At 42.4% G+C, this 14,873-nt stretch overlaps 1 protein-coding gene across 1 annotated transcript in view; it reads left to right on the top strand.

Moving 5' to 3' along the window:
• Nucleotides 1–14,873, top strand: part of LAMB4 (laminin subunit beta 4) — a 339,109-nt gene that overhangs the window by 112,001 nt on the left and 212,235 nt on the right. Inside the window, exon 23 of the mRNA XM_073573188.1 lies at nt 3,709–3,856. Coding sequence (XP_073429289.1) covers nt 3,709–3,856 — 148 coding nt within the window. The remainder of the gene's footprint in view (nt 1–3,708; nt 3,857–14,873) is intronic.

A 14,873-nucleotide genomic window follows, 5' to 3' on the forward strand; every position in this document is an offset into this window, starting at 1 on the left:
TTCCCTTTACCCCACCCTTCTGCCCCTGCCACCTCTAGTACACCTGCGGGTACTGGGCGGCAGCGGCAGAGGGGTCAGGAAAAGACTTATGCGCCAGAGTTCTTGCATCTGAATGCATCTTTCCAGAACTGTCTAAAAGTCTTGTCAGAGCAAATCTCCGCAGGCTTTCAGCAGATCAACTCCAGCATTCTGGAGGTGAAGACACTTCTGCAAACCATGCATTTAGAAGCAAGATCTTCGCCAAACCACACCTTTTTCAGGTCTGTTGTGGAGCGCATGGCAACACTATCTCCTACCCAGCAGATGCATGTAATGCATTCGTGCCACGGTGCTCTACAGCAGGTTACCTCCCAACCTCCACCTCCCACCACTGTAGTTCCTCCACCTGCACCCCCTCCAGCCACTTTCCATCCTCCCCCTCCTATTACATCTGCACCCCCTCCAGCCACTTTCCATCCTCCCCCTCCTATTACATCTGCACCCCCTCCAGCCACTTCCCATCCTCCCCCTCCTATTACATACCAGCAACCTCCCCAGTACCAGCAACCTCCCCAGTACCAGCAACCTCCCCAGTACCAGACATCTCCCCACTTCCAGCAACCTGCCCCGTACCAAACTCCTTCCCCGTACCAAACTCCTTCCCCGTACCAAACTCCTTCCCCATACAACTTTCCATCAACATCATCTGCTCCTACAGTCCCTGCCCAACCCTCAACTCCACCGCCCACCACCTCTTCTGCCTCCCACATGTCCACCCATTCTGTAGCTTTTTCCACACCATCACCTCTAACTGTTCCTTCCCCACCACGATCCCAATCCTCTCTCCACACTCCCATTGTCGAAGTGTCCCGCAGCCCCTCCAGCAGTATTTCCACCCCACACTACACAGATTTGTAATGTGTGTTTTGTAATAAAAATGCCCAGTTTTTTTCAAACCTTTATTAAAAAAGTTTTTTTAACTTTAAAAACAGTTTACAAAAAAAAAAATTTTTAAATAAAAGTTAAATTATTGTTTACACTGGTTGTCTGTCATTTCTTTCTGTGGCGAAATATGTTTAAAAAAAAGGTTAAATACAGGGTATTTAAAAGGTAAAAAGGTATTCAAAACTAGGTATATAACTGTGGGTAAATTTTAGCTTTTTGCCACAGTTGTGTTCCTGGTTGTGTTTGAAGCAAAGTATTTCACCTAAAAAGTTGTGTTTATTGTTGGTGATTTCCTAACAATGTACACAACTTTTGTTAAAAGGTGAAATACTTTGCATAAAACACAACCAGGTACACACTTGTGGCCTAAAGCTAAAAATAGAGACCATGACAAGATAGCCAACTTTGGTTGGCAAAGGTATATACTGTTGGTACAGAAGGTACACAAGTTTGGTTGGGCACAAATCTTTCACACTCTGTCATCCTGCCAGTGTACTCTGCCTTGAGGTGACATAAAGTATAGTGCAAAATTGTCCCTCATTACTGAAACCGACACAGAACTTCTAGTGGCAATGTCATGGTAATCTTGCAAGGTGGTTTCTTCAGAGGTGTCCTCAATGGAAATGGGTTCCTTGCAGATAACAAAATTGTGGAGTACCACGCAAGCTTTGATCACCTCGTCAACAGTTTCTGTCTTGAGGTTGATCGCAGTCAATAGGACCCGCCATTTGGCTGTCAGAATACCAAAGGTACATTCAACCATTCTTCTTGCTCTTGTGAGGCGGTAATTAAAAATGCGTTTTGGTCTTGTCAATCCTCTGCTAGAGTACGGTTTCAAAAGGTGTTCTGACAGCTGGAAGGCTTCATCCCCTACACAGACAAATGGCATAGGTGGACCAGATGTTTGCGGCAGCGGTCTAGGTGGTGGGAACTGGAAGGTGTTTCCATACAGTTTACGCCCCATGGCAGACAGTTTGAAAACTTGAGAGTCATTGGAGCGGCCATAGGCCCCAATATCAACAGCAATAAATTTGTATTCCGCGTCAGCGATGGCCATGAGGACAATTGAAAAATATTTCTTGTAATTGAAATATTCCGATCCCGATCCGGCTGGCTTTACAATGTGGATATGTTTCCCGTCCACAGCGCCCAAGCAGTTGGGAAACTGACATATCTGTTGAAACTTGTCAGCAATTTCAATCCACCTCTCTGTTGTGGGCTCTGGTAAAAACTCTTCAGCTAAGGAGTCCCACAGTGCACGGCATGTGTACTTCACTATTCCAGATATGGTGGAAATCCCGAGTCTGTACTGGAAATGCAGTGACGAAAGGGATTCTCCAGTTGCAAGAAATCTGTGGGGAATTAAAAAACAATAAATTAGTTTTAAATCACAGCATTACATACCAAAACTCAGCTATAACACTTGGAGATACAAACTACCACCAACAAGATTGCAGTGAAAGTGTGCTCTGATGCGAGCATATCCAATAAATGTGGCTTACCTTAAAGTCACCATCAGACGCTCTGCGGGTGAAACAGAGAAGCGGCAATAGGTGTCCGCTTTTCTTATGAGGTGTGCAATGCGCTCCACCAAGTAATCAAAATTCTCCATTTTCATCCGAACATATCCAAAAAATTTATCCGGGTTTCGTCGAAGGTCCATGCAGAGTGTAGAATAGACCCCACGCGTCATTCTCTTGGCTGTGATGGGGTGGATCCACAAACGTCGTCTACGATGCCTGATGCGCTGCTGTCTCGCTCTCTCCTTCTCCAGGACAATCACCCTCAAACGATTCGCCTCCGCTATAAAATCCGCCAAATTCTTCAAAATATTTCCAATCACAACATCCATCTTCGCCAGTAACTTGCTCTTCTCTCCAACCTGCACTTTCTCCTCTCCAACCTGTCAAAGAAGGGCTGTAGGAACACGCTACATATAGTTTTCCAGTAGCCAATCCCGTTCGGAAGGCCACAAGGGTCAATTTTAAAAACTGGATCCGGCGTAATCCGTCGAAAAACGGATAGAAAAACGGATGAACCGGATGAGTGGGATCCGGTTTTTTCTGTCAAGAACAAGACGGATCCAGCAGAAAAACGGATCCGGCACATCAGGTTTTACAAAACATTTGCCGGATCCGGCGTTCCGGCACGACGCCGGATCGCGCCTGACGCCGAAAACCTGATGTGTGAAAGTAGCCTAAACCACTGAAATTAGACTTTAAGTCTGTGTGTTGCCTCTTTACTGCAGCCCTGCCATTACATTAAGCTATGGAATATCTGACCTGTTTCTGCATGGTCAGACACAGCCATTACACTGGGGCACATTTATAAGATTATCTCGGGACAGGAACATTTTTTTATAAAAACATCCAATTGTGAAACTTATTATTATTCCAAGATATATAGATTAAAATATACTTTTTATGGTGGCACAACCCCTTTAATATCATCAGAATCAACTGACAGGTGTGCTGTGGGCAGCGATAGATTTGGCACTAATGGTTGCCAAGGTTTGCTATTCACAGGATGTTCTGCAGATACATGTTGGGGAAGAGGGAGAAACATCCTGGTTACTATAGAATTAGAAGGACAGAAAGGTTTTGTTCTCTGTAGCCATTATCAGACCTGAAGCACTAATTTTCCACTGGAAATTACATTCATAAAAACAGATAAAACATTATTTTCTGTTTTGTTTTGTAGAATGTAACTGTGACAGCAAAGGGTCAATAAGCACATTATGTAATCAGGTGACTGGACAGTGCACTTGTCGCAGAGACATACAAGGACAGCGCTGTGACAGCTGCTTGCCTGGATATTATGGATTTCCCAACTGCCGACCCTGTAAATGTAATGGCAATTCTGAGATATGTGACCCAGTAACTGGTGCTTGTAAGGGCTGCATGGGATTTACAGATGGAACCAACTGTGAGCGGTAAGGACACATGATAGTGTATAAGTTGTGCGTGTGTTGACAATTTGTTATCTTTTTCTTTTGGATAGTAAAATGCCTAGTTTAATTTTTTATAGAATTCTACTATTATAGTGATAATAATTGAATGTGCTAATATTCATAGTGTTTCTTTACATTTTGAATAATCAAAAAAAGTAAGAAAAAAAGTAAGATTTTAATCAATATCTCACTGAAAACAAAAACAATTTTTGCAATTTTGACAAGATTGAGTTTCATAGAACATTTCTTTATCTAAAACATGAAAGTAAGTTTAATAATATTTCTTTCATTACGAAATCTTCAGTTTTCAGTTCAAAGTAGTTGATGCAAAAATGAATACACCCCACATCAAAAACAGCTACATCTAGTACTCTGTATGACCTTCATGATTTTTAAGTACATCACCAAGTCATCTAGGCATGGAGTGAATAAGCTGGCAATATATTGCAACATATTTTTTTTTCAATAGACTTCTTTTAGAGCCTGGATGTTATATGGAGAGTGATGCTCAAACTATCTCTTCAGAACTCCCAGGACATTGTGATCATAGGAACAAGGCCACCACCATATTTCACTGTAGGCACCATGTATTTAGAAAAATTAATTTAGAAAAATGCATGGTGGTGGCAATGTCCTTATGTGGGGCTGCATGAGTGCTCATGGTGTCTGGGAGCTACTCATTGCTGCTATCATGAATTCCAAGTTGTACGGCTCTCCATTGAAAGAGAAGGTGCTTCCATAACTCTGTCCCCTTGGTAGACGTGCATTTTTCAAACATGACAATGATCCAAAACACACATCTAAAGCCACTGTTGCATTTCTGAAGAACAGGGTTAAAGTGATTCAGTGGCCAAATATGTCTTCTGATCTGAACCCAGTTGGACACCTATGAGGAATTCTGATGAGACAAGTTGAGCTTCACTCTACATCCTGTATCCAGGCTCTAAAAGAGGTTGTTCTTGAAGAATGGAAAAAGATAGATGTTGCAATATGCCACCATCTTGTTCATTCCATACCTTGAAGACTTGGTGCTGTTCTTAAAAATCATGGAAGTTTTGCAAAAAAGTAGATGTTTGGATGTGGGGTGTATTTATTTTTGCATCAACTAATTTGAGTAAAATAGAAGATTTTGTAATGAAAGTTATATTATTAATAGTGATGAGCGAATGTGCATGGATAAGATGTTATCCAAGTATGTTTGGGTGCTAACCGAGTGACTTTGGCATGCTCAAAAAATATATTTGAGTCTCCACTCCTGCATGTCTTACGGCTGTTCGATGGCCGCAACACATGCAGGGATTGTCTGTTTGTCAAAAAGCCGCAAGACATGCAGGCACAGGGACTCACACATATGATTGGTGCTAGCACTGATCACGGGCATTTAACACCTCTGATGCCACTGTCAGTAGTGACAGCAATATAGAGGGATATCGCACAGTGCAATGGCGTTGTCATGATGGTTTCCATGGAGACCCCTGGCCGCAAGATGGCCACGGGGTCCTTCAGGGCCTGCATGAAAGATGACATGTCAGTGCCTGCTCAGAGCAGGACCTGAGACATCTCCTCCCTGCCTGTCAGATCCTGGTCTAATGCCCTGCAGTGCAGATGCATTGCAGAATATCAGATCAGCAATCTGATGTTATACAGTAATGTCCCATACTGGGACAATGTAAAAGAGTAAAAAAAATATTAAAAAGTGTAATAATATATTTTTTTATATCCTCAAATAAAGAAAATAAACAAATATTTTTCCAGTAAATATATTTATTTATGTAAATAAAAAAATAAACAATAAAAGTACACATATCAGGTATTGCAGCATCCGTAACTATGGAGAAAGAAGGATTTAGTTCAGCTCACCCTCATTGATGCTGCAGCAAGGTCCGAGCAAAGACACGTCTCCACTTGGACATCTTGAAATACTTCATAGAAAAAGGAAAGTCCAGCTCAAGGAGTAAAATCCAGAATTTTCTTTATTTATTTCATTAAAATACATGCATGGCTGCTATAGTCATCATTGCGGTTTTTACCCTGACATGGGATAGCCGCACAGAGAGTGCCCAGGAGGTTCTGTACGCGTTTCGAGCGGTATACGCTCTTAGACTCAGAATAACACCAAAGAGCTAACACAGCAGAATATCAAGAAAGTGCACAGGTGCACATAATTAATTATTTAAAATAGACACAGAGGAAAAAAAAAAGCAGGAAGGTATCCACAAAAGACAAAAACACAAATATAAGTGAAGTATACATAACATTAAATTAATATATCACGTCAACAATAAAACAACAAAAAACCTTTATATGAATGTGATTACCGTATATACTCGAGTATAAGATGACCCCCCTAATTTTGCCACAAAAAACTGGGAAAACTTATTGACTCTAGTATAAGCCTAGGGTGGGAAATGCTCCATAGATTATTCCCCCATATGGTGTCCCCAGAAGAAGCTCCATAGATTGTTCCCCCATATGCTGCCCCCATAAGAAGCTCCATAGATTATTCCCCCATATGGTGTCCCCAGAAGAAGCTCCATAGATTATTCCCCCATATGCTGTCCCCATAAGATGCTAAATAGATTATGCCCCCATGTGCTGCCGCTGCTGCTGCATATAAAAATAAAAAAAATGACATACTCACCTCTCCGTCACTGGGTGTCAGGTGCCGGTGTCACTGCTTGCACCAGAGATACTCACCTGTCCTGCGTCCATGGCTGCTCACCGCTATCTGCCACGTCATCGGTCAGTGACGTTCAGACTGCAGGGGGCGCGGCACGCACTTACTACGTCACAGCGCCCTTTGCTGTCTGAAGTAACTGACAGATGACAGACAGCAGCAAGCAGCCATGGACGCAGGACAGGTGAGTATCGCTATACTTACCCATCCTGACGCTGTCTCTTGAGCCCCCAGCTTCTCCGCGCTCTCTCTTCCTGTCTTCAGCGGTCATGTGATACTGCTCATTAAAACTCATGAATATGCGCATATTCATGAGTTTTAATGAGCGGTACCACGTGACCGCTGAAGGCAGGAAGAGAGAGCACGAAGAAGCTGGGGGCTCAAGAGACAGCGTCAGGACGGGTAAGTATGACCTGACTCCCCCGCCCCCCCCTCCCCCTCCAACCCCCCTCCCCCTCCGACCCCCTGGTGTATATGACTCGAATATACTGTAAGCCGAGAGGGGGACTTTCAGCCCAGAAAAATGGGCTGAAAATCTCGACTTATATTCGAGTATATACGGTAATAATAATGCATAAACTCTTTCCTCAAATTCATACCCATAGGTGTTTGTGTATCAAGAAGGTAAATCCAAAATGCCTCTCTGTCTCTTAGTAATTTTTCTCTATTTCCACCTCTGGTTCTTTTTTTAATTTGTTCTATAGCATAAATTTTAATGAAAGAAAGATCCCTATTGTGAAAAGAAACAAAATGCTTTGACACATTGGATATATATGCAAATATAGTTCATATTGTATGGAACTACAGAACTACATTGTTGCTGTCTCACAATTTCTTCTTATTCAATGAGAAATTCTATCTACAGAATAGTGGTGTGTCGATGGCGGCCAAGTTCTCCACTTCGGTCGCTAACTTGGTGATGGCATGGTGGGAGGAGCTGTTTATTTTTTACGTAAATAATCCTTTCTTGGGAAAACATTGAATGGTATATAAGATACACAGATGATCTGCTCATCATATGGAAGGGTGACGTTTGCCTCATTCCTCTTTTTATTGATTACATTAATGTTAATCAATTTAATTTGAAATTCACACATAGTTTTGATAGGTCTACAATTTGTTTTGTTTAATTGGGATACCGCAACAGTGCATTTCCTCCTCCACACATGGCAAAGAGGTTGCTGGCAATACAGTCTTGCATGCACATTCTTTCCACCCCGCTCACACAATCAAAGCGATTCCTGTGGGTGAATTAATCAGAGCGAAGAGAAATTGCAGTGAAACTTCGTCTTTTGACAGGGAATTTATTTCTATAAAAAATCGTTTAAATAAACGTGGCTATTAGTGTTGAGCATTCCGATACTGCAAATATTGGGTATCGGCCGATATTCGCTATATTGGAATTCCGATACCGAGTACCGATATTTTTTCAATATCGGATACCGGAATCGGAAGTTCCTATAATGCAATGAGCCACTGTTGTGGCTGTGATTGGCTGCTGAAATGATGTCATCATGATGCGCGGTCTGTGCGCATCATGATGCGCGGTCTGTGCCGACTGCGGGGGTCTGTACGGGCCTGAAAGGGGTCTGTTCCAGCTGTCGGGGGTCTGTGCTGGCCTGCCGGGGGCCTGTGCCGGCTGTCGGGGGTCTGTACGGGCCTGCCGGTGGTCTGTACGGGCCTGCCGGGGGTCTGTGCGGGCCTGCCGGGGGTCTGTACGGGCCTGCCGGGGGGCCTGTGCTGGCTGTCGGGGGTCTAGACGGGCCTGCAGGGGGCCTGTGCAGGCTGCCAGTAGTCTGTACGGGCCTCTCGGGGGTCTGTGCCAGCTGCTGGTGGTCTGTGCGGGCCTGCCGGGGGTCTTGTGTGTGTGCTGGTTAATGTGTTGAATGTAAAGAAAAAAAAAACATACTACATACATACTACATATATACTACATTCATACAACATACATACATACTACATACATACTACATGTATACTACATTCATACAACATCATACATGCTATATATACTACATTCATACAACATACATACATATTACATACATGCTTCATATATACTACATTCATACAACATACATACATAGTACATACTACATACATACTACATGCTACAGACATACAACATACATACATACTACATACTGCATACATACTACATACATACTACATACTGCATACATACATACATACTACATACATACTACATACATACTACATACAATACATTCATACAATACATACATAGACATACAGTACATATAACATAGAGAACATACTCACCATCACTTGTCACTTTGATCCCCGAAGCCAGTGTCATCTATGAAAAAATATGTCTATATGTATGTATTGTATGAATGTATTGTATGCAGTATGTATGTAGTATGTATGCAGTATGTAGTATGTATGTATGTTGCATGTCTGTAGCATGTAGTATGTATGTACTATGTATGTATGTTGTATGAATGTAGTATATATGAAGCATGTATGTAGTATGTATGTTGTATGAATGCAGTATACATCTAGTATGTATGTAGTATATATGTATGCTGTATGAATGTAGTATGTATGTAGTATGTATGTATGCTGTATTAGTGTAGTATATATGTAGCATGTATGTAGTATGTATGTATGTTGTATGAATGTAGTATATATGTAACATGTATGTAGTATGCATGTATGTTGTATGAATGTAGTATATATGTAGCATGTATGTAGTATGTATGTTGTATGAATGTAGTATATATGTAGCATGTATGTAGTATGTAGTATGTATGTATGCTGTATGAATGTAGTATATATGTAGTATGTATGTAGTATGTATGTATGTTGTATGAATGTAGTATATATGTAGCATGTATGTAGTATGTAGTATGTATGTATGTTGTATGAATTTAGTATGTATGTAGTGTCATGATCCAGGCTGGATCTGACAGTTTAAATGGAAAAGTGAACTTTTTTTCCTTTGGCTTGGTGCCAAAGTGTATTGTGATTGCCCCCGGTGGCCATTAGAATTATTACACGTGGTGTTTCATTCTAAGTTGCCCGATGGTGGTGAGTGGTATCGCACCTTAGTTTTAGGGTTAATGTGCACGCAATTACAAATCAGGTGTTAGGCTCTATAAAAGGGAGCCAGGTGGGTTCAATGACTGTTGGTGATATTGTGTTTCATTTTGCAAGTAAGCCTGGGGGAGGAAGGAGCTGAACATGAGTCCTGCGCAGCCCAGCCAGAGGGGACGAGTGGCAGTGGTCTGCAAGAAGGGCTGGCATGGCGTGGTGGAGTCACAGTTTATGGTGCTGGCAGGAAGTGCTTGCATGGCTTGGTGGAATGATGACTATGTAGAGAGTTGCATTCAGCATGCGGGACTTGGTTGTTGAGAGCTGGACTCAAGCATGCTGGACGTTTTGGCAGAAGCTGAACTCTGTTACTGGACAGCTGCAATTGGTGGTGGACTCTGTTCCAAGGCTGCACTATGGTGAAGGATCCAGTTATGGTGATGGATCCGGGTGGAGGAGAAGATGCACACGGGTGGTGGGCTCTGTTGCTAGGAGCGTACGCAACAGAGCAAAGCTAAGTGGTGTTTCCCCTGTTTTGTCACCTTTTTTCATGTGTGTTTTAGTGCAGTGGTGGGATTAGTTTCGGCACCGACCAATTCCCTAGTAAGGGTTTAGGTCAGGGCGAGCTAGGGGTTTTAGGTTCCTGTTGCGCGCCCGGTGCGGAACCGGCATAGGGAACGTTAGGAGTGCAGGGACACTGGCTCAGGGGAGCTCAGGAGGTCTCCACTTCCCTATTCCCTATCACAGGGCCCACCATTGTTAATGTTTCCCAGGTTTCCCTTATTATTTAAATTCGCCTTACTGGAGGCGGGGTTTCCAGATTTACGTGTAATACCTAAATTTGCCTGTTGGAGGCGGCGTATCCAGCTGCAGGTTTTATTATTTAAATTCACCCCACTGGAGGCGGTGTATCCAGGGTCACGTGTGTCATGGGTTCGCCTTGCGGTACTCGCTGCGTCCAGACACACGTGACCATGACATGTAGTATGTAAAAAAAAACAAAAAAAAAAACATTCAACACATTAGCCGGATGATGGGACTACTACTGTCCCATCATTGGCTAATGTGTCAATCACTGTCATTGTAGCAGGCATCGTCCGATGGGACCACCGGCAGCCGACACAGGCCCACGACAGTCGGCACAGACCCCCGAGAGACCCGTACAGACCACCGGCAGCCGGCACAGGCCCCCAACAGTTGGCACAGACCCCCGAGAGGCCCGCACAGACCCCGCCCGCACACACAGACACGCACAGTGTCCGCCTACGCACCGCCCACACTCTTCCCCCCTCCCGAACAGGATGTACAAGGAAAGAAAGGGTTTTTTTAATTCCGATATTTCTGTCCCATTGACTTGAATGGGACTTCCGGTATCGGAATCGGCGATGCCCAATACTTTTTGTGTATCGGGCCGATCCAATCTGATCTGATATTTCTGAATATCGGATGGTATCGCTCAACTCTAGTGGCTATCCAAATTGGACTATAAATAGAGCAGCTAATATCGTAAATAGCAAAACAAGGAAAACATTACTCAAACCAAAATGTCATAATAAAAATAGAACTCAACAGAATGATAGTCCCACACTGGTTCTTACCTACAGTCCATACTTTAAAGAAATCAGTAAAATAATTAATAACAATTTACATTTACTCCGTAATGACGACAAGCTACTAAAAAATGGGATCAGGATTGTTTCTAGGAGAGCCTCAACTTTGGGGAATTTTTTATCTCCTAGTCTATACAGTACAAATAAAAATAAAAACTGGTTATCGGTAATGGGCTACCACAGATGTGGTCAGTCTCCCTGTAAAACGTGCATCTTTTCATTCAAAACCCTGTCCTTTTTTGATTCCTCAAACAACAAAGAATATAAAATAAAAAATTTTTTGAACTGTAATTCAAACTTTGTTGTTTATATTGTGGAATGTACACATTGTAACTTAAAATATGTGGGTTCGACCATTCGTAGATTAAAGGATAGGATTCGGGAGCACCTGCATGATATTGTTCAGCCCACAACCCAAATATATCCAATGTATCGAGTCATTTTGTGTCTGTTCACAATAAGGATCTTTCTTTCATTAAAATTTATGCTATAGAACAAATTAAAAAAAGAACCAGAGGTGGAAATAGAGAAAAATTACTAAGAGACAGAGAGGCATTTTGGATTTACCTTCTTGATGCACAAACACCTATGAGTATGAATTTGAGGAAAGAGTTTATGCTTTATTATTAATCACATTCATATAAAGATTTTTTGTTGTATAATTGTTGACGTGATATATTAATTTAATGTTATGTATACTTCACTTATATTTTTTGTTTTTGCCTTTTGTGGATACATTCCTGTTTTGTTTTGTTTTTTCCTCTGTGTCTATTTTAAATAATTAATTATGTGCACCTGTGCACTTTATTGATATTCTGCTGTGTTAGCTCTTTGGGGTTATTCTGAGTCTAAGGCTGGAGTCACACTAACCTGCGCAAAATATGGTCAGTATTTTACATGCGTAAGGCTAGTTTCACACTTGCTTTTTTTTGCAGCGCGTTTTTCCCGCAAAAAAACGCATTGAAAAAATGCATACAAATGCATACAAACGCTGCGTTTTTTTCAAGCATTTTTATGCGCATGCAGGAAAAAAACGCAGCGTTTTTGTGCGTTTGTATGCGTTTTTTGTGCGTTTGCGTTTTTTTACAGGTTTTGGAAAAACCCCACAAAAAAGAAAAAACAACCATTCAACAACACACAAGACCAATGGGACTTCATTGTGGGTGTGGTATGTTAATATATAGACCCTGTCTACAGTATTCTTCACATTTGCTTGATTCTTCTCGTGACCATGGATCTGCGCTGGAAGAGTTTTCACTTCAACTTGGATTTGGACATCGCGATGGCTCAGGCGTATGCAGTTGCTTGCCATGAACAAAGGAAGAGAGAGAGGCAGCGAAGACAGCGGCGTATGTGGATACATCCGATTGTTGAACTCCGGGAGAGCCGTGGGGCATACCACACCCTCTACAGCGAGCTCCAGTCAAACCCGGAGAAATTTACAGATTATATCCGGATGTCCCACGAAAGTTTCATGGATTTGCTTGCTCGTGTCCAACAATCCATCCGGAGACAGGACCCACAGCTCCGTCGTGCGATTCCTCCTGAGGAACGGCTACTGGTGACATTACGGTATGTTTTAAAAACCAAGGGGTGCGGTCTGATGTTTTTTTTTTTAAATTTAGTATTCAAAACCTTGGGTAATTAGTTTTCGTGAATGCACTAATATTTTATTTTATAGTTTTTTAAAATAATATACATAAATATTAATTTTACTTCTTTGTCTGTTCACAGATTCCTGGCGACTGGAGAAACCCTATCTTCACTACACTTCCAGTACCGTATTGGAATCTCTACCTTGTCTGGAATTGTTGCTGACACCTGCCGGGCTCTCTGGAATGTTCTTTGTCCAGAATTTATGCCCCTGCCCACCGCTGAAAAGTGGATGGAAATTGCTGACAAATTCTGGACAGTATGCAATTTTCCCAACTGTTTGGGAGCTGTTGATGGTAAACACATACGGATCATCAAACCCCAAAGAACGGGATCTGAGTACTATAATTACAAAAAGTACTTTTCAATAGTACTCATGGCGATTGCGGATGCCGGATGTATGTTTGTAGCAGTGGACATTGGAGCATTTGGCCGTGGTAATGACTCACAGGCTTTTAAAAACTCAGACATGGGCCGGAGGTTGTATGGCAACTAGTGTTGAGCATTCCGATACCGCAAGTATCGGGTATCGGCCGATACTTGCTGTATCGGAATTCCGATACCGACTTCCGATATTTTTTCAATATCGGAATTCGGCATCGGAATCGGAAGTTCAGTTGATTGACAGCCTGACGTCATCATGATGCGCGGTGTGTGCGCATCATGATGCGCTGTCATTTCGGGCCTTCCGGGGGTCTCTGCCGGCCTGCCGGGGGGCTGTGCCGGCCTGCCGGGGGTCTGTGTGGACTGCCCGGGGGGCTGTGTGGACTGCCCGGGGTCTGTACCGGCCTGCCGGGGGGCTGTGCCGGCCTGCCGGTGGTCTGTGCACCCTGTGGGGGTCTGTACCGGCCTGCCGGGGGGCTGTGCCGGCCTGCCGGTGGTCTGTGCACCCTGTGGGGGTCTGTACCGGCCTGCCGGGGGGCTGTGCCGGCCTGCCGGGGGGCTGTGCTGATGTCCGGGGGTCTGTGCAAGCATCGTCCGATGGGACTACAAGTCCCATCTGGCGATGCCTGCTACCATGACAGTGATTGACACATTAGCCAATGATGGGACAGTAGTAGTCCCATCATCCGGCTAATGTGTTAAATGTTAAAAAAAAAAAATACTACATACATACTACATGCATGCTACATACATACTACATGCTACATACATACTACATATATACTACATACATACTACATACATGCTACATACATGCTGCATGCTACATACATACTACATGCATGCTACATGCATGCTACATACATACATGCATGCTACATACATACTACATGCATGCTACATACATGCTACATACATACTACATGCATGCTACATACATACTACATGCTACATACATACCACATACATACTACATACATACTACATACTACATATATACTACATGCATGCTACATACATACTACATGCTACATACATACCACATACATGCTACATACATACTACATGCATACTACATACATACTACATGCATGCTACATACATACTACATGCATGCTACATACATACTACATGCTACATACATACCACATACATACTACATACATACTACATACTACATATATACTACATGCATGCTACATACATACTACATGCTACATACATACCACATGCTACATACATACTACATATATACTACATACATATACATACATACTACATACATACTACATACTACATGCATACTACATACATACTACATGCATGCTACATACATACTACATGCTACATACATACCACATACATACTACATACATACTACATACATACTACATGCTACATACATACTACATATATACTACATGCATGCTACATACATACTACATGCTACATACATACCACATACATACTACATACATACTACATACATGCTACATACATACTACATATATACTACATGCATGCTACATACATACTACATATATACTACATGCATGCTACATACATACTGCATGCTACATGCATGCTACATACATACTACATACATACTACATGCTAC

This window comes from Dendrobates tinctorius, unplaced genomic scaffold, assembly GCF_039654945.1.
Source record: "Dendrobates tinctorius isolate UK_male_01 unplaced genomic scaffold, ASM3965494v1 ptg000035l, whole genome shotgun sequence".
In the NCBI taxonomy this organism is placed as follows: Eukaryota; Metazoa; Chordata; class Amphibia; order Anura; family Dendrobatidae; genus Dendrobates; species Dendrobates tinctorius.